The following is a 22578-nucleotide window of genomic DNA, read 5'->3' as shown; positions in this document are numbered from 1 at the left end:
GACAGGAGCCTTGCTTAGTTAAGTCACCGATATTCTTCAGTTGTGTGTCCTTGAGTAAATCTCCTTACCCTTTCCACGTTTCTTTTCACTTTAAAATAAGGTCAAGTTAGAGGGTTCTGATGCTTTTGTTTATACTAAAAATAGCAGTAGCTTTTAAGACTATCTCCTACCATGACTGTGATTGCCCCATTTGGACGAGTACCATTTCTGTGTTTATCAGCATGTCCAAAGTTCATTGCAAAGAACATGTTCTGTCCTGAGCTTTTCCTCTCTCTCCGTGGCTCTGACTTGGGTTTCCTGGGCCTTCTGTGCTGGTCCAGAAAGACCCACATCTGAGGCAGATCAGTTTACTGCTGGGAATACCAACATTCTACAGCAAGTGTGAATCTTTTGACCTGGTTCTTCTACATTAGTATGTTTCAAAGCAGTGATTATTAATGCGAAGTCTTTTCTTTCTTTTTTTTTTAATTTTTTAAAAAGATTTTATTTACTTATATGACAGAGAGAGAGAGAGAGAGAGATCACAAGTAGGCAAAGAGGCAGGCAGAGAAAGAGAAGGGGAAACAAGCTCCCCACTGAGCAGAGAGCCTGATATGGGGCTCGATCCCAGGACCCTGAGATCATGACCCAAGCCGAAGGCAGAGGCTTTAACCCACTGAGCCACCCAGGAGCCCCTTTTTCCTTTTAAATTTTTTTTTAAGATTTCATTTATTTATTTGACAGAGATCACAAATAGGCAGAAAGGCAGGCAGAGAGAGAGGGGGGAAGCAGACTCCCCACTGAGCAGAGAACCCGAAGCAGAAACTTAACCCACTGAGCCACCCAGGCACCCCCTAACTCGAAGTCTTAAGTTCCTTGGAAGAACCAAAGATCAGCTTGCGGGAATCCATGTACAACTTTCAAATGCATGTAAAAAAACAAAATGCAAAAGGGTGTGTGTATGTGTGTTTGTGTGTGCGCACGCACAAACGCGTGCGAGTTTTGGGGATAAAGAATTCACAGGGTTCATCAGATCTTCAAAAGTGCCCGTAATCCCAAAAGGTTTAGAAGCCTTAGCCTGGAGACTATGATATGATCTTAATGTCTCTCCATCCTCTGAATGCCCATGGTTCTTACACCTTTTACCACTTTTACTATAGGTGTATGCCTCCTTCCTACCAGACTATTCCTTCTTTACAAATGGAGATTGTATCTTATCGAAACAAGCTATACAGGGAAAAATATATATATGTACACACACACACACACACCCCGAGGCAGACAGACAGACAGATTTTGGAGTGAGACACACATGAGTTCAAATCCCAGTTCTGTTGCTTACTGGCTATGTGACCTGAGACAGGTACGTAACTTCAACTATTATTTTGTCTGAGTCCCTTTCTCATCTCTTCCTGAGAATATTTCCTTCCTGTCCATGGGAAAGGGCATGAGATTCAGCCTAAGCCAACCAGAGTACCACTTTCCCTAGCCATGGAGATGGACAGCAGCAGGGGGCACAGGATCCCCACGGTCCACCTGGGTTACTTTCTAGGATTCTGGTCAGTTGTGTTGGCTGGGAGGAGAGGGGGCTGGGCATTCTTTCAACTCCAGCTGTACGGTAGGCAGGACACAGACCTAGGGAGTGCACAGGCATGTCTCCACTCTAGTGAGGACATCTGTCTGTAAAAGGAAAGAACAGACTTGGCAAATGAATGGAAGCAAAGGTCTAAGAGAATGTGCTGGTTTCAATGTGCCAAGATTCTCCATCACATGAACCATTTAGACACCCCTTTTCGCCTAACCAAGTTTGCTTTCAAATCTATCACACCCAAGCAGAGTCTTGAGCTCATCTGTGAGTAGATGCAGTAACGCCTACGCACGAGGTGTGGTGAAATTAAAATAACATGTAGAGAAGAAACTGCCAAGAAGCTTTCACCCTGTTTGTCACTGTCCCATTTCAACAGGTACACCTTTTATTTGTTCCTCAGTGCATTCCAAGGGACACCAATTACACAGGCTGTTACTAGGTTTTTTCTGAGTTGAAAAAATGATTCAACAATGTGATAAATGCTTGGTTAAAGAAAACTCTTTCCCAAGGGACTTTCCAGTGTCTCCAGTGTTCTATTTTGCCTCGTGAATTCCCAGCTGGACAAAGGAACATAACCACAGAGTCCTATGTCAAGAAGCACCTATGAACACATTTTGGGCACTGCCATCTCTGCGGCTAATTCAGTAGTTGTGCAGGGACAAATACTGTTTTGGTGACAGTCTGACTCGGCTGGTCCTTTTTCTCCTTGAACAAAAAGTCCAGCAGCTTTCCACCTCTCTTCCAACAATGACTAGCCATGGGACTTGGAAAGTGACTTTAATTCTCTGAGTCTCAGTTTAGTCATCAGTAAGGTGTGTTAGACTTTGTGACATTCTAGAACCTGTCCAACTGTGGGGCCCCTAGATGGCTCAGTCATTTTAGCATCCAACTCTTGGTTTCAGTTCAGGTCACGATCTCAGGGTCGTGAGATGGAGCCCCGCTCAGGCTCCCCACTCAGCCGGGAGTCTGCTTGCGATTCTCTCTCCCTCTGCCCCTCCTCCCTCCCATGTGCGTTTGCTCACTTGCTCTTTCAAATAAATAAGGACATCTTAAAAAAGAAAAAAAAAGAACTCATCCAACTATACACGTCTCTGCTTGTAGGATTATGAAATGTTCAGGAGAGGTTGAATGCAGAATGCAGTGGATACTCTGGGCCTGTGAAGGTCAAGAAAGGCCCAGGAAGTCGAGTGGGGAGAAGTGAGCAGAAACACCCATGTAGGCTCTAGTGCTACCATCTGGAGGTTTTAAGCCAACATTCTAGCAGAAGCAATCTCTGGATTTTCTTAACTTTCTTAAATTGAAGTTTCTAATTGTACTAGACTACTATGAGTTTGTCTGTTTTAGGTTTGGATGGAACAAGACCTCATAAAACAAAAGATTAAAATGACCAAATGTTGCCCTGTGGGTCCTGAAAGGCCAAGAAAACCCTACAGGAAGAGGTGGGAAGCAAAGATCCTGCTGTTCAGACTGTGACTCCTGAAAAGCTTTGGGTTCTTACCGTTCTTACTCAATTCAAATTGAACCAAGACAGGGGCAGCCAACCAAACCCACTTCCCTTCTGCCACCCTCCACTAGCCACCGGGAACCCTCAGGGACGCTGGGGAGTGTAAATGAATGATAAAGGACAAGACCTTTTGAAAACTGCAAAGCACCCCACAAACAGATTATGTTTATCACTATTCCTGATGTTTACATTGTAATTCTGGCTTTGCCACAGACATGACTTCAGGCAAGTAATTCATCAGCTCCGCCCTTCCTATAAAACGAAAGCTGTGATGGATGGGAAAGATTAACTAGAAAATGATGGTGCAGACGCCTTTGAAAATTGAGGGTCACTGCCATACTTACTAATTAATAGTAACCATACAATTGTGAAGTTATAAATAGCTCGGCATCCGAGCAGAACCCAGGGCGCTCTGCTACGTTTTCACTTGGAGCCATTTTGATTTCGCTCATTAGCTCCACTAGCCTATAATTAGCACAACACCCTGGAAAATTAATCCAGCCTGGTGAGTCAACATGGGGGAAGTGAAACAGACTTCTAAATCATGTTGGAATGAAGCTGAAGTCTGAGAGCTGGGTCCTCCTGGTTTCGGAGGGAATTAAAAGCCTCAACTCTTGACCTTACAGCTAAAGACAAAGAGAGTCCCTCTCTCTGTTTTCGCCCTCTGAGTTTCAACATTGTTATCAAAGTAAACATACCCCTTAGGCCACTTTTCCATCAGTGGGAGAATGGCAAACTGTCACGTGATGACTATCTATTCCTTATAAAATGTGACTTTGGAGAAGCTAAGCTTGCCAATGCAATGAAGAGTGCCCAGATCTGGGGTCGGGCGGAGCAGGAGGGTTCTGAGACCCTAGACCAGCAGAGGAAGTCTTACTGGAAACTGAAATTGCTGACACCTGAGCCCACGGAAAGAAGTAGCCAACATGCAGGAAGGTGCATCACATGTTACTATAGATAAGAGGCCACAAGTGGATTAAAAGCAATATAGAAGGCTTGAATATGACATGGTGGAGGTCACCGAGAGGATGTGACCACCACTTGACCCAGCAGTTGAACCCGGGCAATCAGAGGCCCCTCACTCCCTTCCCTGTCCTTGGAATATACATTCCATTTGCCTTCCCCATGCTAGAAGCTACTCCATCACAGTCTTGCGATAGTCATTTGGTATTGATGCCATCTGAACAGTATACTGTTCATATATATATAGTATAACTGAGCCCTGATAAGGCCTCTACATAGACTTTTAAGATTTGGCATGCAGATGCAAGAGATCTGTTTGTCTTGTGGCTGTCCAAGATGAGCCTCGTTGAAATAGGTTCCCTTGCCTTTTAAAACTGTCACCTACCAACACAAGTGATGGAGTAGTCCACCTCTTAGGTCTGTCTCTCCTTGCCCGCCATTTACAGGGCCCAGTTTGCAAACCACAAGACGGATGCAGCTAACCCAGGAGCAGGGAGATAAAAATGAAATGCAGGGATGCCTGGGTGGCTCCATCAGTTAAGTATCCACCTTCAGCTCCCGTCATGCCCCAGAGTCCTGGGATCTAGTCCCGCACTGAACTCCCTGCTCAGCGGGGAGTCTGCTTCTCCCTATGCCTGCTGCTCTCTGTTTGCTATTCTCCCTGCTTGTGCTCACTTGCTCTAGCTCTCTCTCTCTCTCTCTCTCTGACAAATAAATAAATAAAATCTTAGGAATAAAAAAAAAAAGGAAAGAAAGAAAGAAAATGAAATGCAGTGGGTAAAAACGGGAGTGTGTGCTGAGAGCACTTCTCCTGAAATGCATTTTGCTTTCTTCAGCAGGCATCTGGTGTCATGTGTAAGGTGTCTGCTGAGTTAAAGGCCAAGAACTAGGTCATCGGAGAAATAAATGGGTCCTTTCATCTGTCTCTTTTTGTAAAAATCTTTTCGCTTTCCAAATTAAATATCCCTAGTGTCCTTTCCTTATAAATGTTTATCAGCTTTAACTGTTGTGTTTCCAGTGTACACATGTGAAATGATTGAGGAAGACTGCAGGAAAACTTTCTTAGTGAAATACCAACCCATCTCAGGCCAAAGTCATCATCTTGCATTCTGGTCAAACCCTGGCTTCGGATCCCCCAGGCTTCAAGTCTAGAAGTCTTTCCTTTTCCTTGATCGTCAAATCCAATCACCAAATCGCAAAGAATCTACCTTACTTCTGCATGCTTCTTTTCATTCTCTCCCCACACCTGCAAATCTCTTATGTTCAACAGGCTAATGACATTTTAATCTTTTTTAAGCCCACTTTCAATCAGAACATTTCCTGGCTCAAAGCCTTTAATGGCTGCCCACTGCCTAACAAATTAAGGAAAACTCTTCAGTTCAGCAGTCAAAACCCTGGCCTTACACCACATGCCTCCTTTCCACTTGACAACCTGATAGCATGCATTTATGCTGTGGACCACTGGATTCATAACTCATCTGCAACAAGTCAAAGGTCTTTCAAGGAGAAGGCAGTGGAAACAGTTTGCATGCCCAGGGGATAGATCTGCCCATGAGTCATGGGGCTCATGAAAACTCACTCTTGCTGCTGGCAAAATAACCAAAGCCTAATGTTGGGCTACTATCAGGTCAGTTGTATCCTCTTCTTAAGTGAAGGAGGATACCACTTTACCTTTTAAATGACTATTCATTTGCCAATATACTGTCTTTAGTAAAGGGTGGGAGGAGGGTTAGACTGAAAAATTATATTTTCCCCTTCCTTCTTCTAGCTTTCTCCATTTCTCATACTGATTTTTTTTTTTGGCATTAAATAATCAGAATCTAGATTCCTTTAAAAAATATTTGTAAAATATTTCAAAGAAAGTAATTGCTCTCCTTAATCCCCATTACCTAGTTAACGGTGCCTCCTCTGATGAGTGCACTTATCAGACAATACAAGGTAATGTACAGAAAAGTGTTGATTCACTATATTGTACACCTGAAACTAATATAACACTGTATGTTAACTCACTGGAATTAAAATAAAAACTTAAAATAATAATAATAAATAACAACAACAATAATATTAAGAGGCTTGCAAGTATTAGAATATATCTGAAGATATTTTTAAAAAGTATTTCAGGGGGAAAAGCTATATATATATTAGTTTTACATGAAGGCATTCAGCTGCAAAAAGAATGCTTCATCCTTTTTAAATGTACTTTTAAAAAATACGAAATTGAGTGCATTATTTTTGGAGCATTTTAGGTAATATATTATTCCGTTTTCATGTAAAAAAAAAAAAAAGGTAACTGCTGTCTTTCCCCAAGAGTATTACTGTATTTTTCAATAAAATATTAGCAAATTGAATCCAGTAGCATATATAAACTATCATACACCATGACCAAGTGGGATTTATCCCAGAATGCAAGACTGGTTTAATATATGAAAGTCAGGGACGCCTGGGTGGCTCAGTTGGTTGGGTGTCTACCTTCTGCTCGGGCCTGATCTCAGGGTCCTGGGAATGGAGCACTGAGGAAGTGGGGCTAGTCCCTGCTCAGCAGGGAGCCTACTACTCCCCTCCCCCCACCCCTCCTCCCTAGCTGTGTCTCTCTGTGGCTCTGCTCTCTCGCTCAAATAAATAAATAAAATCTTTAAAAGGAAAACATGGAAGTCCAGGGGCGGCTGGGTGGCTCAGTGGGTTAAAGAAAACATGGAAGTCAGTAAAAGCAATATACATTATCAGCAGAATAAAAAAAACATAAATCACATTGATCATTCTCAATAGAAATAGGAGGAAACCACCTCAACATAATAAAAGCCATATAGGAAAAGCCCACAGCAAACATCATACTTAATGGTGAAGGATTGGCTGCCAACTGCATCTCTATTCAACGCTATACTGGTTCTAGCCAGGGCAATTAGGCAAGAAAAGTGAAAAAAAAGGCATCCAGATTGGAAAGAAATAAGTAAAACTATCATTATTCATAGGTAACCTGAATTGTGAGTGGAAAATCCTAAGAAATCCACCAAAAACTATTAGATTTAACACACAAGTTTAACAATGTTGTTAAATTGTTTACAAGATCAATTTATAAAATTCAGCTGTATTTCTATACATTTACAATCAATCCAAATGTGAAATTAAGGAAACTACTCCATTGGGGTGCCTGGGTGGCCAGTCGGCTAAGCATCTGCTTTCAGCTCAGGCCAGGGTCTCAGGGTCATTAGATCGAGCTCCATAGCAGGCTCCCCGCTCAGCCTGCTTCTCCTTCTCCCTCTGTCGCTCCTTTTGCTTGTGCTCTCTCACTCTCTTTGTCAAATAAATAAATAAAATCTTTAAAAAAAAAAAAAGGAAAAGAAAAAGAAAACTCCATTTACAGTGGCATCAAAAAGAATAAAATATTAGGAATTTAGCAACAGAAGTACAGATATACTCTGAAAAGTACTAAACACTAGTAAAGAAATCAAATAAGATTCAAATAAATGGAAAGACAGACATAACATGTTCATGAATTAGAAGACCTAATATTGTCAAGATGGTAATATTCCCCAAATCTGTTTAGCGATTCAGTGTAATCCCTATGAGAAGCCCAGCTGAGTTCTTTGAGTTCTCTGAGTTCCCAGTCTGAGAAACTGACAAATAGATTCTAAAATTCATATATAATTGTGAGGGACACAGAATGGCCAAAACAATCTTGAAAAGGAACAAAGGTGGGGGACTTGCACTTGATTTTAAAACTTACCACAAATGAACTTTAATCAAGCCAATGTGCTATAGACATAGATATATAGATTGATGGGATAGAACTGAGATTCCAGAAATAACCCATGTTTAACTGATGTTTGACAAGTGTGTAGGACTATCTAATGGGGAAAAAATAATCTTTTCAAGAAATAATGTTGGGACAATTAGATGGCCAAATGCAAAAGAATGGAATTAGACCTTTACATCATGTGCAAAAATTAACTCAAAACAGATCAAAGATCTAACAGTAAGAGTTAAAACTATAAAACCCTTAGAAGAAAAAACACAGGAAAAAATCTTGATGTGAAATTTGGCAAAGATTTCTTGGATACACCATGAAAAGCACAAGCAACAAAAGAAAAAAAAAATTGTACTTCATCAAAACTAAAAACTCAAAGGGCACTAGCAAAAAAGTGAAAAGACAAGCCACAGGATAGCAGAAAAATATTTGCAAATCATATATCTAGTAAAGTACTTGGGTCTAGAATATAAAAGAAGTCTTATGACATCATAATAGAAAGACATGGTCTTGAATAGAGGACTTGAATAGAATTAATCCAGAGGATAAACAAATGACCAACAAGCAACAAAAACTTGTCCACACAAAAAATTTTATATAAATAATTACAGCAGTAGTATTTGTAATACCCAAATAGTAGAAACAACTCCAATGTCCATTATGAGTGGATAAACAAAATATAGTGTGTACACACACGCACACACACACACACACACACACGTATAAAATGAAATATTACTCAGCCAGGAACTGGAGCAAAATACTGATAACGTGCTAGAAAGCGTGGATAAATCTTTCAAACAGTATACTAAGTAAAAGAAGCCAGACAGAAAATATTACATATTATAAGATTCCACATACATGAAATTTCTAGAATGGGCAAACCTATAGGGACAGAAAGTAAACTAATGGTTGCTTAGCACTGTGGGGAAGTGAGAATACAGAAGAGAGATAGCTAAAGGGTATGGAGTTTCCTTCTTAGGTAATGAAAACTGTTCTAAAATTCACTGCGGCAATAGTGGCACATATCTATGAATATACGAAAAGCATTAGCTCATACACTTTAAATGGGTGAAATATATGTTATGTGACTTATCTCGCAGTTAAACTGTTACCAAAAAAAAATAATAATAATACTCAAGTAGAGTATTCAAGGTATAGCCATTGATGCCAATTTTTCTAGTGGCTGTTTTTATTAGTTTTTTAACATACACAATGGATATGAATTTGCATCCATCAAAATCTGGAACATTGGGGTGCCTGGGTGGCTCAGTGGGTTAAGCTGCTGCCTTCAGCTCAGGTCATGATCTCAGGGTCCTGGGATTGAGTCCCACATCGGGCTCTCTGCTCAGCAGGGAGCCTGCTTCCTCCTCTCTCTCTCTGCCTGCCTTTCTGCCTACTTGTAATCTCTCTCTGTCAAACAAATAAATAAAATCTTAAAAAAAAAATCTGGAACATTAAATGTCATTTATTTTTTCAGATACAAATTAAAACTCACTTGAACCCCGCCTCTGCCAAAGTATTGAGATGTTGAATTACAGTCAGAGTGAGGGTTCCCTCTCCCGTTACAGGAGGGATTATGCAAATTGCCCAGGTTTGTGCTTCTACAGCTTCCAGAGGAGTCCACTGGTTCCTGGTCTGTATTAGTTAACACTGAAGGGATCACAATCTAAGCCTACACAGGCTAAGCTCCTTTGGAGGAAGGTGATTCTGTTGCTTCCCTGCCCTGCTAGAAACTGGGGAATTTTGTAGAGATTTTGCAAATCTGGGACTCAGGCAGTCATTTATTTTTGAGCTCTTTCTATCTGGGGTACTACAAGCTAGCAGGGCAAGGCTCTTCCACCTCACGGAATATCCAAAATACTAACCTCTTCCTAGTCTTGGAAAATCTCCCATCTACAGGGTCTGTCTGTTCCTTTTACCGATTGCCTCAAAGGAACTTGCTCTGTCTTCTCTCTTCTACGGAGTTCTGCTTCTAACTATGACAGACTTACTTATTTAAGACCATCCCTGGGGTGCCTGGTTGGCTCAGTGGGTTAAGCCTCTGCCTTTGGCTCAGGTCATGATTTCAGGATCCTGGGATCCAGGGCTGCATCAGGCTCTCTGCTCAGTGGGGAGCCTGCTTCTCCCCTCTCTCTGCCTGCCTCTCCGCCTATGTGTCATATCTCTCTGTGTGTCAAATAAATCAACAAAATCTTTAAAAAAAAAAAAAAAAAAAGACCATTCCTCTTTTTGAGAACACCTTGACAAACCAGGCGAGAAAAGAAGAATTTCTGTTTGAAGGCACTGAAAGTTTCCCAAGAGGCTTGCCTGGGGCACTCAGTTGGTTAAACACCTGTCTCTTAATCTTGTGTCAGGTCTTAATCTCAGGGTCAGGAGTCTGAGTCTCACGTTGGGCTCCACACTGACCTTGGAGACTGCTTAAAAAATAAAAAAAATTCACGTGAGAATTTCAAGGACCAAATCCCAGAGAGAAAGGAAGTACAGAGAAGTGAACCTGTCATTCAGCATTGCTTTTCCCTTTGATGAGTTTGCTGATTAACTGGCAACCAAGAGAATAACTGATCAATTGAATTCTCCACCTTTGCCTTTCCTCCCCCTTACCACTCCACTCTTCCTAAAACTTAAATAACAATCCGTTTCTCCTTCACATAAATATTTCAGAGGCTTCCCATTTCCTCAGAATAAAGTGCAAGCTCTTAGCACAGTTTAAGGAACCCTCTCAGATCTGACGCTTGCCTACATTTCCAGCTTCCCTTCTCACTACGACCTAAGAACCCCAGCCACATTCTGCTGGCTTTTAATTCTTCTCAGTTGCTTTTCTCTCATTCATTCCAGGGCCTTTGCACACCTTGTCCTATTCTTTGGATCTCTTTTCATCTCGTATTCATTTTCCTGCCTTTCCTATTTCCGTTCAGGTTATAGTTTAAATATCCTCTGGGATTTAGGTTTCCTACACTTGGTAATTTTCCTCCGTAGAAGGCAAGAAATTTGCCCCTTACATCCTGAAATTCCCTATCAAAGCACCTATCACATTTTATGATTACTACTTTATTGTCTGTCTCCTTTTAAAGACAGCGAGTCCTAAAAGGGCAGGAACTGTGCGTGTGTCTTGCTCATAGATGTCTCTCTAGTCCTCAACCTGGTTCAAAACAGACATTCACTAGATATTTTTTAGATTACTTATTAATATAAGAAAGCCCTCATATTTTGTCTTCAAGACAGTTCATCATACCTCTCTTCAAACCCTAGCTATTTTTTTTCTTCTAGAAGCTTCTAGGCAAGGACTACTGTGAATTGAATGCCATTTAAAATTTTTTAGTCCTTTTAACATTTTCAAGATTTTACTGCAATTAAAATAAAAATGTAAGTGAAAGTATGAATATTCACACCACAGGCCCCTCCCCTGCTATCCCAATTCAACAGGGTTTATAGTCCTCACTTGCTTTCTCACATGCAAAAAAGTGTGATTATAACTACTTGCATCCTCAAATGACACTCTGGCTTTTCAGTCACTCCAGGATCCGGTTCAAAAATGGCCTTCCTTGTTTTCTGTAGCCTTCTGTGGCTCCTTTCCAGTTTTTATCACAGACTTTGTTTTTCTCTGCTTCCTTCTCTGCTTCCTCTTCTCAGCTCGGCACAGCTTCCTCTGTCATGTTCTATAAACCTGCCACTGTTGATGAGTCTTTTTATGTGCCATCTGAATTGGCCGGCTCTGTCTCATTACCTCTTGGGTTGTCTCAAATCTCAGTGGCAAACAATTTTTTCTTTACCTGTTACTTTCTCTCCCCTTTTTACCCATTCCTTAATTTGGTCACTGAATTAACTCTTCAAACACAGGGCAAAATTCACTTTGCCACCATAAAACGTCTGCTTTATTTCGTGTTGCCACATACGTGCCAAGAACAGTACCTGGCACCTGATTACTAGTATGTATTTGTTGAATTAATGAAATATTTTGGCGTGTACTCTATGATAGGCTGCTTGGCTCCATTTACATTACTTTTGGTCCTCATGTACCAGAAATGAATATATGAACACCATGGAGTACTTAGAAGTTAATAACACCTAGTAAAATTATACACACACACAGAGGAACCTGATTCAGTTACAGGCATTTTTCCTTAGCAGGTTCTTTCGTTACTGTTCAAAAATAAAGATCCTGGTGTAATGTAAGAAGGGTTTGTTTTGTTATTTTCATTCACAAATTAAGAGACATTACTTCCTTTGGGTATAAGGCCTATTCTTTGTTCTATAATACAGCTTTTAATCAGTACAACAAATACACTTATTTCATTTAAACGTAAACGACAGTAATGAATTTAATAAATGTAAACAAGGGCAATAAATTCACCCTGTAAATCAAATTGCTGGTGTTTGCAAATATAGGTAGCAAGTACTAGGCAAGGTTCTCTAGGGTTCAGGGGTAAAGACGCTAATAGGGGGAAATTTTCTGGGTACTGACACTAATTTAAGATTTGGGATACGGGGAGATTTTAGTGAGTGCTGGGTTGCCACAAGGAAGGAAAGGTTGGATGGGATGAGAAAGGTTAGTTGGTGGACTTCAGAGTTCTGGAAGAAACCAGGGTGAAGGCAGTAGAAGATGAACTGAATTAACAAATATGTAGTGAAATTAAAAAGAAAGAAAGAAAGAAAAAAGGCATCAGGATCTTGGGATATGGTGGGGGAAGAACCTAGAAGCATGAATTAAAGGAAATTCAAGGGTGAAAACAGCAAGGGCCAGGGCTTGGATGGCAGAGTCAAGGAAACTGGACGCACCCCCGGGTGTTAATGTTAAAGGTGGAAAGAGAAAGCAAAGCAAGCAGGCCTCAAAGGGTAGAGGAATGCTTAAAGGTAGAAGTGAACAGTGGTGGGGGTCCTCCCGTAAAGGGCAGAAATCGAGTGGGTAGGATTCTCGCTCAAAGGGCAGAAACAGAATCCTGAGCCAAACGATGATGCGGCAGTGTGGGTAGGTGGGTCAGCACCCCGAGGGGAGCAGAGGTCCAAGGCGTCCTGAGGCGTCTCTGGCTGGCTTGTGATGCAGTCTGGGTTTTTCCGAGGTTTTCATAGAGAGCGCTGGGATTTAGAGTGTAGGTTGTAAAAACACGTTTCAGACGCTCAGGGTTTTTCAGTGTTAAGAGTTTGGTAGCGTTCGGTCATGTTTGGTGGGGGCAGGTGGCCAGTGACAGACGGAACATTCAGGGAGGGCTGGGAATCCATTTCAGCCCGGCTGGGGTGATTTCCGTGGCACGTGGAGGGATCTGGGTCGGGATCCGTGGGGGTGATTTTCGGTCCGGGTGGGTCCATGCGCCGGGTGTGGGCAGGGATTGAGGTGGGCGTTGGGGAGTATTTCAGGCAGCGCGGCGGGCGAATTTCCTTCGGGACCGCGGCGTGTTTCAGGCCGCGCTGGAGGCGAGGTGCAGCCGCGACCCAATGAATTCCACCCGGGATGGGGTGCGGGCGGGGGCGAGCCAGGCGTGGAGAGAAGTCCGGCGGGGCCTCTGAGCAGCTTCGGGGTGCGAGGCGCGGGGAACCGCCGTCAGGGCTGGGCCGGACTGACGGCCTGGGGACTTCGGGGACGTTCCTCGCAGCGAGCCGCAGTCGGCCCCCTCCCGTCCCGCTCTCGGGGGAACCTGTTGCTGGAGAAATGGGCGGGCGGTGGCGACGGCCGAGGACCCTCCCTCGCCTCCGCCCGGGTGTCTGGGCGGCCCTTTCACCCTAGAGGCGCTCCGCGGCGCGGCCCCTCCCTTTGCTGTCTAAGTGGAAAAAAAAAAAAAGTCACCCCTCCACCCCCCACCCGCGCCCGTCCTCGGCGAGCCTGGGGCAGCCCGGGCCGCTTCCGGGAGCGGAGGCGCGGCCCCGCGGGCCGGAGGAGGCGGAGGCGGAGGCGCAGGCGGAGGAGGAGGCCAACATGGCGGCGCGCAGGGCTGGGCCGGGCCGACGCCGCGCCTGAGCTCCCCACCGCCCTCGCTCGGCTCGCGGCGTCCACGCCCGCGCCCAGCCTGGCCCGGCGGCTGCGGAGCGCGCAGGCCGGCAGCGCAGGGGCCCGCTCGGGCGCGGGGGCGGCGCGGAGGGAGCGGCGCGCGGTCCGCCAGGCCCGGGAGCCGCAGCTTCGCCGCCCGCCGGCCGGCGCGGCCCGGAGGCCCGAGCCATGGAATCGGAGGAGGAGCAGCACATGACCACGCTGCTGTGCATGGGGTTCTCGGACCCCGCTACCATCCGCAAGGCCCTGCGCCTGGCCAAGAACGACATCAACGAGGCCGTGGCGCTGCTCACCAACGAGCGGCCGGGCCTCGACTACGGCGGCTACGAGCCCATGGACAGCGGCGGCGGCCCCAGCCCGGGGCCCGGCGGGGGCTCTCGGGGCGACGGCAGCGGCGACGGCGGCGGCGGCCCCTCCCGCGGCGGGAGCACCGGGGGCGGCGGCGGCTTCGACCCCCCGCCCGCCTACCACGAGGTGGTGGACGCCGAGGTGAGGAGGGCGACCGTGACCCCGCGGGAGAGGCCACTGGCCGGAATTCCATGGGCAGGGGGACACACCCCACTGGGCTGGGAGTGCGGAGGGCGTGTGGGGCGGGGGCTGGCTTGGAGGCCGAGAGAATGAATGGAGCCCCGGACGCGGCGAGGGCGGAGGTCACCAGGCCGGGGTCAAGTGGGGAGAGGAACCCCTAGGGGACGGGCTGAATGGGCGTTAGGGACGCGGGGCAGGGCTGTGCGGCGGGGGTGGGGAGGGGTTTCGTGGGCTTCGGGCTAAGCACGTCGCAGGGCTGGTAGATCGGGGATGGGAAGGAGGGTCCAAGACTAGTACCTGGGATGGGCGAGAAGTGACGCGTTAGCCTGGAGTGTGTGGTGGCAAGGACGCGTGTGTCAGGGGTCAGAAATGGGGTACTAGAAGGCTAGGCTAGGGTCGCCGGTTTCCTTAGCACCGGCTTTCAGTGAAGGAGTGGGGGAGGCACGAGTTTCCGAGTCAGGGAAGAAGTGGGATGGGCTAGCCAGAGTAGTGGCCTTTGCTAGGGTCAGGGGAGGACTGCTAGGGTTAGGAATGGGGTTTGGGTTTTAGTCAAGGGCCAGAAAGAGGAGATTGAACAGGGTCTAAAAATGAAGAGGGACTGGGCCGGACCGAGGGTGACAGTAATTGATACAAGGTGGGGGAGGGGGTTACCTGCAATAAGGTCTGGTTTGGGAGGACTGACGTTAATAGGGCCAGGTGGGATTTGGACCGAGGAGGTTAGAGGTCTGAGGCCAGGTCAGGAACGGGCGCTGAGGAGGCCTGGCATTGGAGCATGAAGCTGGGACCAGGTCGAGGTAGGGGGAGTACTGGTCATAGGCAAGGTCGGAAATGAGAGAAAACTAGAGGTGAAAAGGGATTGCGGTCATACTGAGGGTGCTGTGCAGAGGGACAGGGAACAGGGTGGGAGAGAAATGGGAGGAGTGCAGGAATCTGTTAAGGAGAAAGGGCCATCTAGGCAAATGGCTCTGAGCACAGATCTCAGGTCTGGGTGGAGAAAATAAGGCCTCTTGGGGATGTGAGCAAAGAACATGGGGAAGAAAACCGACTTTAACCAATTTCAGAAAGGATCAGCCAAAAACACAAGGGCCTGTGACATAATTGCTTTGCAGAAAAATGGCAGCTCATGTCAAGAATTTTGGTCAGATTCCTTGGGTAGTGCATTTTGGGTGGACAAGTAGAGCAGCTTGGCCTGATCGCAGAATAGCTCAGAGCTCAGATTAGTGGGCTTTGTGTTTTTAAATAGAGATATGAGTTGGGATAATTCTTAAGCTAAGCCTTCTGAAAGAATTTTTACTAAATTGTGTTCTATCCTTCTAATAATGTGCTTTTGCAGCAGTCACTTGGGCTGAAGTAGCTTGGAAATGAAGGTAGCATGTCAAAAAAAAAAAAAAAAAAAAAACACGGTTTCTTCACAAGATTTCTTAGGTTCCCAGACTTCCACACACTTTATTGATTGCCCTGAGTTACCCTGTAACTCGGGTCTTTCATTGACCAGCGTATGAAAGTAAAGATTGATGTTATTTCTCATTTGGGACAGCAGTCCCACATAATTAAGGAACTATACTTAAGTCACTTTAAGAAATGAGCTTCTATGGGGAGTCTAGGTGACTCAGTGGGTTAAAGCCTCTGCCTTTGGCCCAGGTCATGAGGGATTGAGCCCCACATCGGGCTCTCTGCTCGGCAGGGAGCCTGCTTCCTCCTCTCTCTGACTGCCTCTTTGCCTACTTGTAATCTCTGTCTGTCAAATAAATAAATAAAATCTTTAAAAAAAAAAAAAGAAAGAAAGAAATGAGCTTCTCTTTGCAAGTCCCCTTCACTCCTCTACTTGCTCATTCCACTTTTGACCCAGTTTTGAAATCAAGAAAACCGTTGCTTTCTCTGAAGGTATTGATGTAACTGTGAAATTCAGTGTATCCTCATTTTGCAAGAAATTTGTATTCTTTTTTCCTTTGGTCACACCTTTTCATTGCCTATAATTGAAAAATCAAATTAAATAATGCTTAGTGGTACTCCCAACATTAACTACTGCCTGTAGATTTAAGCACAAAGAAACGGGCCTGGCTTCTTTTCACATGAGCGACAGGCGGAAGAATTTGCTTTCAGGTAAAATCCAGACAATGTTTTTTTGGAAGAATTACGTCAAGTTTTGATTTCCTCTTGACCTGTGGATTTGGCCTGGGGGGCTGCACCAATTTTTTTTTTGAGAGCCCAGAAGGTGCTGGTGGCTGAAGCTTCTGGTTTACCCAGAAGCATACGGGCAGGCTACAGGCAAACACTTTACTGGCACGCAGGAGCCTAGTGAGAACGTTTAACCAATTTCTGCTTGTACTTTACAGATCTCCTACCTGCCACCTGTGCACCTCAGTGGTTGGTCATCCTTGCTGTAGACATTGGGAAACGGAGGCTTTTGATTCTGGGAAATAGGACAGGGTGCTAATTGTTGTTGAGCATCTCCAGTATGTTAGGTGCTTTATATATTCTTTGAGCCCTCAGTGAAATTGTTCATAACATCACTGCTTTAGAGCTAAGATTCATGGGTGGCAGTCTGGATATGAACCTGAGCTCTTTGACTTTAAGGACAGTGTGCTTTTTACTCTGCTGTACTCATGGTTTTAGGATCAGATTCATTTTAGGATAAGAAGGAAAAATAAAGAGGGGGAAAAAGACAATTTTGAGGTTGCTGAACAAATCAAGGAATGATATGGCAAGCATTTAAGTCATGGCATTTAGGAGTAGAATGATGGGTGGAATGAAAGAATTAGATCTTTAAAGAGGAAGGCTTTAGAAATGAGTAATTCGTTCAGCTCCTTTGTTTAAGCAGGCAGCCTGGCAGGGCCCAAAGGGGAAGTGACTTGTCCCCACAGAGCCAGTTAATGGAAGAAATGGGACTACAACCCAGGCCTTCTCCCTGCATGGCCCATGCACTTTCTCTGTCCCAGCTATACCCTTCAGCTGAAGAAGGGTCAGGATGTAGCAGTGTGTTAATGGGGAGGAAGAAAAGGGAATGTAACAAACCAGGAGAAGTTTGTCAGCTCTGATATAATCTACCTGTTTTATTTCTTTAAAAATGAGTACCTGATTTTAAATTATATAAAGTTATTTTTGATGCATAGGAAAATTTGGGTTTAGTGTCCTCTTCAAAACGTTTGGGAATGTACAGATTAAATACAAATGTTAAAAAAGAGGAAATGACTCCATTTATATTTGTCATTTGGGGACAGGCAGTAAACATTCAGTGCCTTCCATGTCCCCGAGGGGGTGGGAGCTGAGTAGTGAACGAGAAGGTTACATTCTAGTGCCTCTCAAGGCAAGCCTCTCATTTTACCAGAAGTGACTTCCCAAGGTCATGTAGTTAGTTGGGTAAATCAGTTTAGTAATTTGGGTGCATGCTGTAATTAGGGATTTGGTTTAAAAATTAAAATTTCAAAAACAAAAGTAGTTAACTTCTGGTTCAGAAAAAGGAAGAATGCAGATATAAAACACCGAGATCTCTAACGGGGGGGGGATCCCCCAAAACACCCACATTTCTAACAGAACACACAAAACTGCTTTGAAAGCCACCTTTTCAGTATCCTCCAGTTAAGGTATTGCTAGGCATTGGTTTACACAAGTTGTGTTTGGTCGTTACTACTGTTGTTGGATAACTGTAATTCATGGTCTCAGTGTCTGGAAGGAAGGCACTTTGAGAAGCTATCCAGTTTAGATTTTGAATAACACTACTTCAAAACCCGTCTAAGGCAGATAAGAGTTTGTTCTGTTATTTAGGAGAATGAAATCTCACAGCTGCTCTAGATAACTTATCCAGATGTTCAATGCCTCACTCAGAATTCTTCACTGTTTCTTACCCTGCTGGCCACTGCTAAGGCCATACCTTCTGGTTCTATCCATCACAGAGCTAGAAGAATCTGTCTTTTAAGCAGTGTGATCCTGTTCAGAGGATCAGAAATCAGTCAGGTGCTGTTGTGGGAATCTTTTTTTTTTTTTTAAGATTTTATTTATTTATTCGACAGAGAGAGATTACAAGTAGGCAGAGAGGCAGGCAGAGAGAGAGGAGGAAGCAGGCTCCCTGCTGAGCAGAGAGCCCGATGCGGGACTCGATCCCAGGACCCTGAGATCATGACCCGAGCCGAAGGCAGCGGCTTAACCCACTGAGCCACCCAGGCGCCCCTGTTGTGGGAATCTTAACACAGTTTAACAATTATGTAATATAACTTATTTATTACTGTCTTATTTTTTAGAAAATACTGAAATAGATTTTTTTTTGTGAGATTTCACTTAACTGCTAGAAATACCTTTTTTAGCTGTTTAGTTCTGTGATAATTAATCTTCCTACAAGTGGTTTAATACCGTGATCTAACAAATATGGGGAATTTTTGTTTTGTTCCCACTTTAATGTGGACTTTCTTCTTGAGGTATTTTGTCAGAAATAGTTCCAAGATTTCATTGCTTTTTTTTTTTCTAGAGCCCCAAACTTGGTCCTGCGCTAATATAGCTAAATCACATTAATTTGTACTATTTTAACTTACCTCATTTCTGCCTCTGTTTCTTTCCTTTGATAGTATGTGGTAATTATAAATGAATTAAAATTTTAGTATCAGTACTTATACTCAAGTTTATATTAAAATTCATGCTCTTTTTTACCTGAAATATAACAATCCTCATACATTTGAGTGTGGAGTAAATATCAAATAAATAAATTTTAGTAATTATTAGTGATTTGAACACATGACCTTACAAATCATGGCTTACTATGATTTGATAAATTAAAGAAAAAAAAAGAATCCATGTAAAGGTTTTAAATTAAAAGTAAAATAATTCCAAAAAATCAGTTGAAAGTAATAAAATAGAAAATAGGGAATCTACAAGGTTAATTAATTAGCATAGCCTAATTTTTACAATAGGAATTTCTTTATAATCTAGTGTACGAATCTCCTTTGGGAATTAGGCCTATGAGTTCATCTAACAGTTGAATTCGTACCTTGTAATTACCTGGCCATATGCTGTTAGAATTGAGTGTAATTTGGCATGAAGGAAATACCTTTTGCATGTTGGTGAGTATAGTTCTAGTGAAATCTTAGTAGGTAGTGACAGTTTTATACACCATAGTAATGCTGTTAGCTTAAAATCAGTTGCAACTTTAGAAAAGTAAATTTTTTAATGTTTTAACAATTTGAAGAAGGGATTTCCATTTGAGTACAACTTAAATAGCAGACATCAGTGTATTACACTTTTGTACTTACTGGCCAAGTATCATGTAACATTGATTTTATTGGAAACTGAGTGTGAAGATGAAAATTTTTCACTTCTAATGAGAACTGTTGTGTTTAGGAAGATTTAGCCAGATAATACTTTTTATGTCTGGAGTTCAGTTTTCCAGGAATTTTTTTTATTTGGAACACCAGAGAGAGGTAAACACATAAATACAGAAGAGTGAACCATTTCAAAACATGCACACATTTTTAGTGTAGTCACTGCATGTGTTTCACTTATTTATTGTTTTAGCTTGTTTTTTTCCCCTGTAGTTCAGATAAATTTTAATGTTAGGTTTCCTAGCAAACTAGACGTGGCAGATTAGAAGGGTTTTGTAGCAGTCCCAACATGAGGTGATGAGCATTTAGAAAGCACATTTGATAGTAGTGAGAAGTGACAAGCAGCAGCTCAGTGGTAAAGGAGGGGACAGGAAAACTTTCAAAGGGGACTCAGGCAAAGCAGGCCAGTCAGTGTGTATGGGGCCATATGAGACAGCTTTGTGTCCTTCACGACCCTGGAGGACAGCAGGTTTTCATGATGCTGCACCCATGAAAAGGTTCCAGTATGCCCTGTTTAAGAGCGGTCAGGAATGTATGGTACAGTTTAGCAAGGTTTTAGTTTTTGAACAGAATAAAAGAAGGTTGGGTGCATAAAGAGGTAAGCTTCAGGTACCTGGGAAATTCAGACACGAAGGGCATTTCAGTCTAAGGATTCTGGATTGCTCAGGCATGGCTAAGAAAGTTGTGCTTTGTTTTCAGAAGAGTTAATGTTCTATCTCACCTTCCTTCTGGGGAGTTTTAGTTTCTTTTTTAGGTTTGTAATTCTCGTTCTCATTATCATAGGAATTTTTATTAGTATTGGAACATGTTTTTAAGTCACAATTGATTTATGAACATTATTTGTTAATTAGCAATTTGTAGGAGGCATCATTTTATTGTTTATTGTTGATGATCTCTATGGTGAGTTTTTGGCCAAGTGTTTTGTGCCCTTTTTGTTTTTATGATAGGTTTATGAGTTCCCTATCTCCAACAGTGGAAAACCCAGCTTCCATCATTGGTGGCTTATATTTTTTTATTTGTGTGTGTGTGTGTGTGTGTGTGTGTGTGTGTGTGTATGTGTTTGTATGTGTAAGGGAAGTGGAATCTACTTGTTTACCAGTTGACTTTCAGCTGGGTCATGGAACATATAACCATAGATTTGGTTTATTTTTGTTTGTTCTGAAGAGAAGAGCTAAATGCAATTAAGTCAAAGTTTTATCCTGATAACCTTTCCAGAAACGGAAATGCTTCAGCCACAATGCAGAGATCTGTGGAATCTTTTCCCAGGACTGAGTTGAAGATTTGATTTTCCTCTTACAGATGAATAATATCTTAGGTGCCCTCCAAAGTCTTCTCACTTCTGAAGATGAGCTTCCTTGTTTCAGCCCCGGGTTTGCTTTCCTGTGGTATCTCAGTTATTTGTGTTATGAAATTCAATTGACACTATTTGAGATACTTTCACTAAAGTTTATGCTGTTTATGTTAGGAATATTTTATTTAAAAAAACACAGAACTTAGTAAATAGCATGGTACATTTTTTTTATCAGTAGGCTTCCAAAATGATTTCTGAAATTAAAATCTTTTTCAGAAGGACTTATTGGTCAGACATTCTGTTGCCAAAGACTTTTCAGTTTCTGCTTTTTGTGCTTTTAGAATCTAGCTTTTTATAAACAGATCAGTTTTTTAAAATTTTTTTGCTTTTTTCCCCTCTTTTCATTTCTCACCTCTGTATTGTCAATTTTGGTGGAAAATTGAATTGCTTTCTGAAACCTGTTGTTGGAAATCCACAGTGAAGCATTTTGGTAACAATTTATAATATATTTCAGATCTTAGAAAATATGAACGAATTCTATACTGCAAATGGCAATGTCATCTTGCAGTTGTTTAATTTATTCTGGATTCTTTCTTTTTTTATAGAACAACCTCTTAATTCTGACCTAAATATCACTCCCACCCCTTCTGTCTATCCCCACTGTTACTGCTCTGGCTTTGTTCATGTTCCTTTTTTTACCTTGTCTCCGTGCCATTCACTGACACCAGAATGATCTCTCTACAGTGCAGATTCTACTCACAGGATAACCTTGCTCAAAAATTTTTGGTGCTTCCTTATTTTCTATAGGTAAAACCCAAACTTCTTTTCTCTCAAGGTCTCCATACTTACCCGTCTGGTCTTATCTCCTGACTTCCAGTTTCATGCTCTGCCTTGCAGTTCAGAGGCCGTCTCTTGATCCACTGTCACCCCCAAACCCTAGTTTCCGTCTGCCTGCCTAACACCAATTCATTCTTCAAGGTGAACTCCAAAGCCGTATTTCCCTAAGTTCAAAGTAAAGCGGTGATCATATTTTAGTTAAAAAAGACGTGTTTACCTTAAAGATTTTTTATTTATTTATTTGAGAGAGAGAAAGTGAGAGAGAGAATGAGCAAGGAGAAAGTCAGAGAGAGAAGCAGACTCCCGTGGAGCTGGGAGCCCGATGCGGGACTCAATCCCGGGACTCCGGGATCATGACCTGAGCCAAAGGCAGTCGTCCAACCAACTGAGCCACCCAGGGGTCCCACGTGTTTACCTTATATGTATCTGTCTTTCCATTAGGCTTGAGGAACAGGACTCTTTTTATCTCTGATTCTGACGTCCTTGATTGGATAGAGAGTCAACTGAATGAATGGGTGGAAAGAGAATTTTAAATGAAATAAGAAGTCAAATGACATTTGGAAGAGTATTGTGCAAGTGGTTTGGAAGGTGGTATATTTTGTTCAGGCTTCTGTTGTCTGCTAACTTTTATCATTGGGCAAGTCAGGTTGTCTCCCTGAGCCTCAGTTTTCCCATCTATAAAATGGAGGTCTTGGACTATACCTGTGGTTATTTTTTTTCATTCATTCATTGACTTCTTTGAGAGATTAAAAGCTATGTGGCCTCTCAGGAAATATACACTTAATTTTTAAAGTAAGCTGGTGCTTAAGTATTAATACTATTATTTTTGGGTGATGGGACCACAGGTGATT

General features: G+C 43.0%; 2 protein-coding genes across 3 annotated transcripts in view; one reads left to right on the top strand and one right to left on the bottom strand.

The window, feature by feature from the left end:
* Positions 1-12897: 12897 nt before the first annotated feature.
* LOC123387268 (translation initiation factor IF-2-like) lies at positions 12898-13932 on the bottom strand. The gene is made up of 2 exons (XM_045063430.1): positions 13581-13932; positions 12898-13418 (listed from the first exon to the last, which is right to left on the bottom strand). Exons 1-2 carry the CDS (start codon positions 13930-13932, stop codon positions 12898-12900), a joined length of 873 nt encoding a protein of 290 aa, XP_044919365.1.
* Positions 13689-22578, top strand: part of USP24 (ubiquitin specific peptidase 24) — a 138021-nt gene continuing 129131 nt past the window's right edge. For both annotated transcript variants that reach the window (XM_013055630.2, XM_004751618.3), the window contains exon 1: positions 13689-14251. In XM_013055630.2, the coding sequence (XP_012911084.1) occupies positions 13931-14251 (321 nt within the window). In that variant the 5' untranslated portion in view covers positions 13689-13930. The remainder of the gene's footprint in view (positions 14252-22578) is intronic.

Source organism: Mustela putorius, unplaced genomic scaffold (assembly GCF_011764305.1).
Source record: "Mustela putorius furo isolate JIRA1106 unplaced genomic scaffold, ASM1176430v1.1 tig00003853_pilon_pilon_pilon, whole genome shotgun sequence".
NCBI lineage: Eukaryota > Metazoa > Chordata > Mammalia > Carnivora > Mustelidae > Mustela > Mustela putorius.
This window is presented reverse-complemented; position numbering and strand designations above follow the sequence as displayed.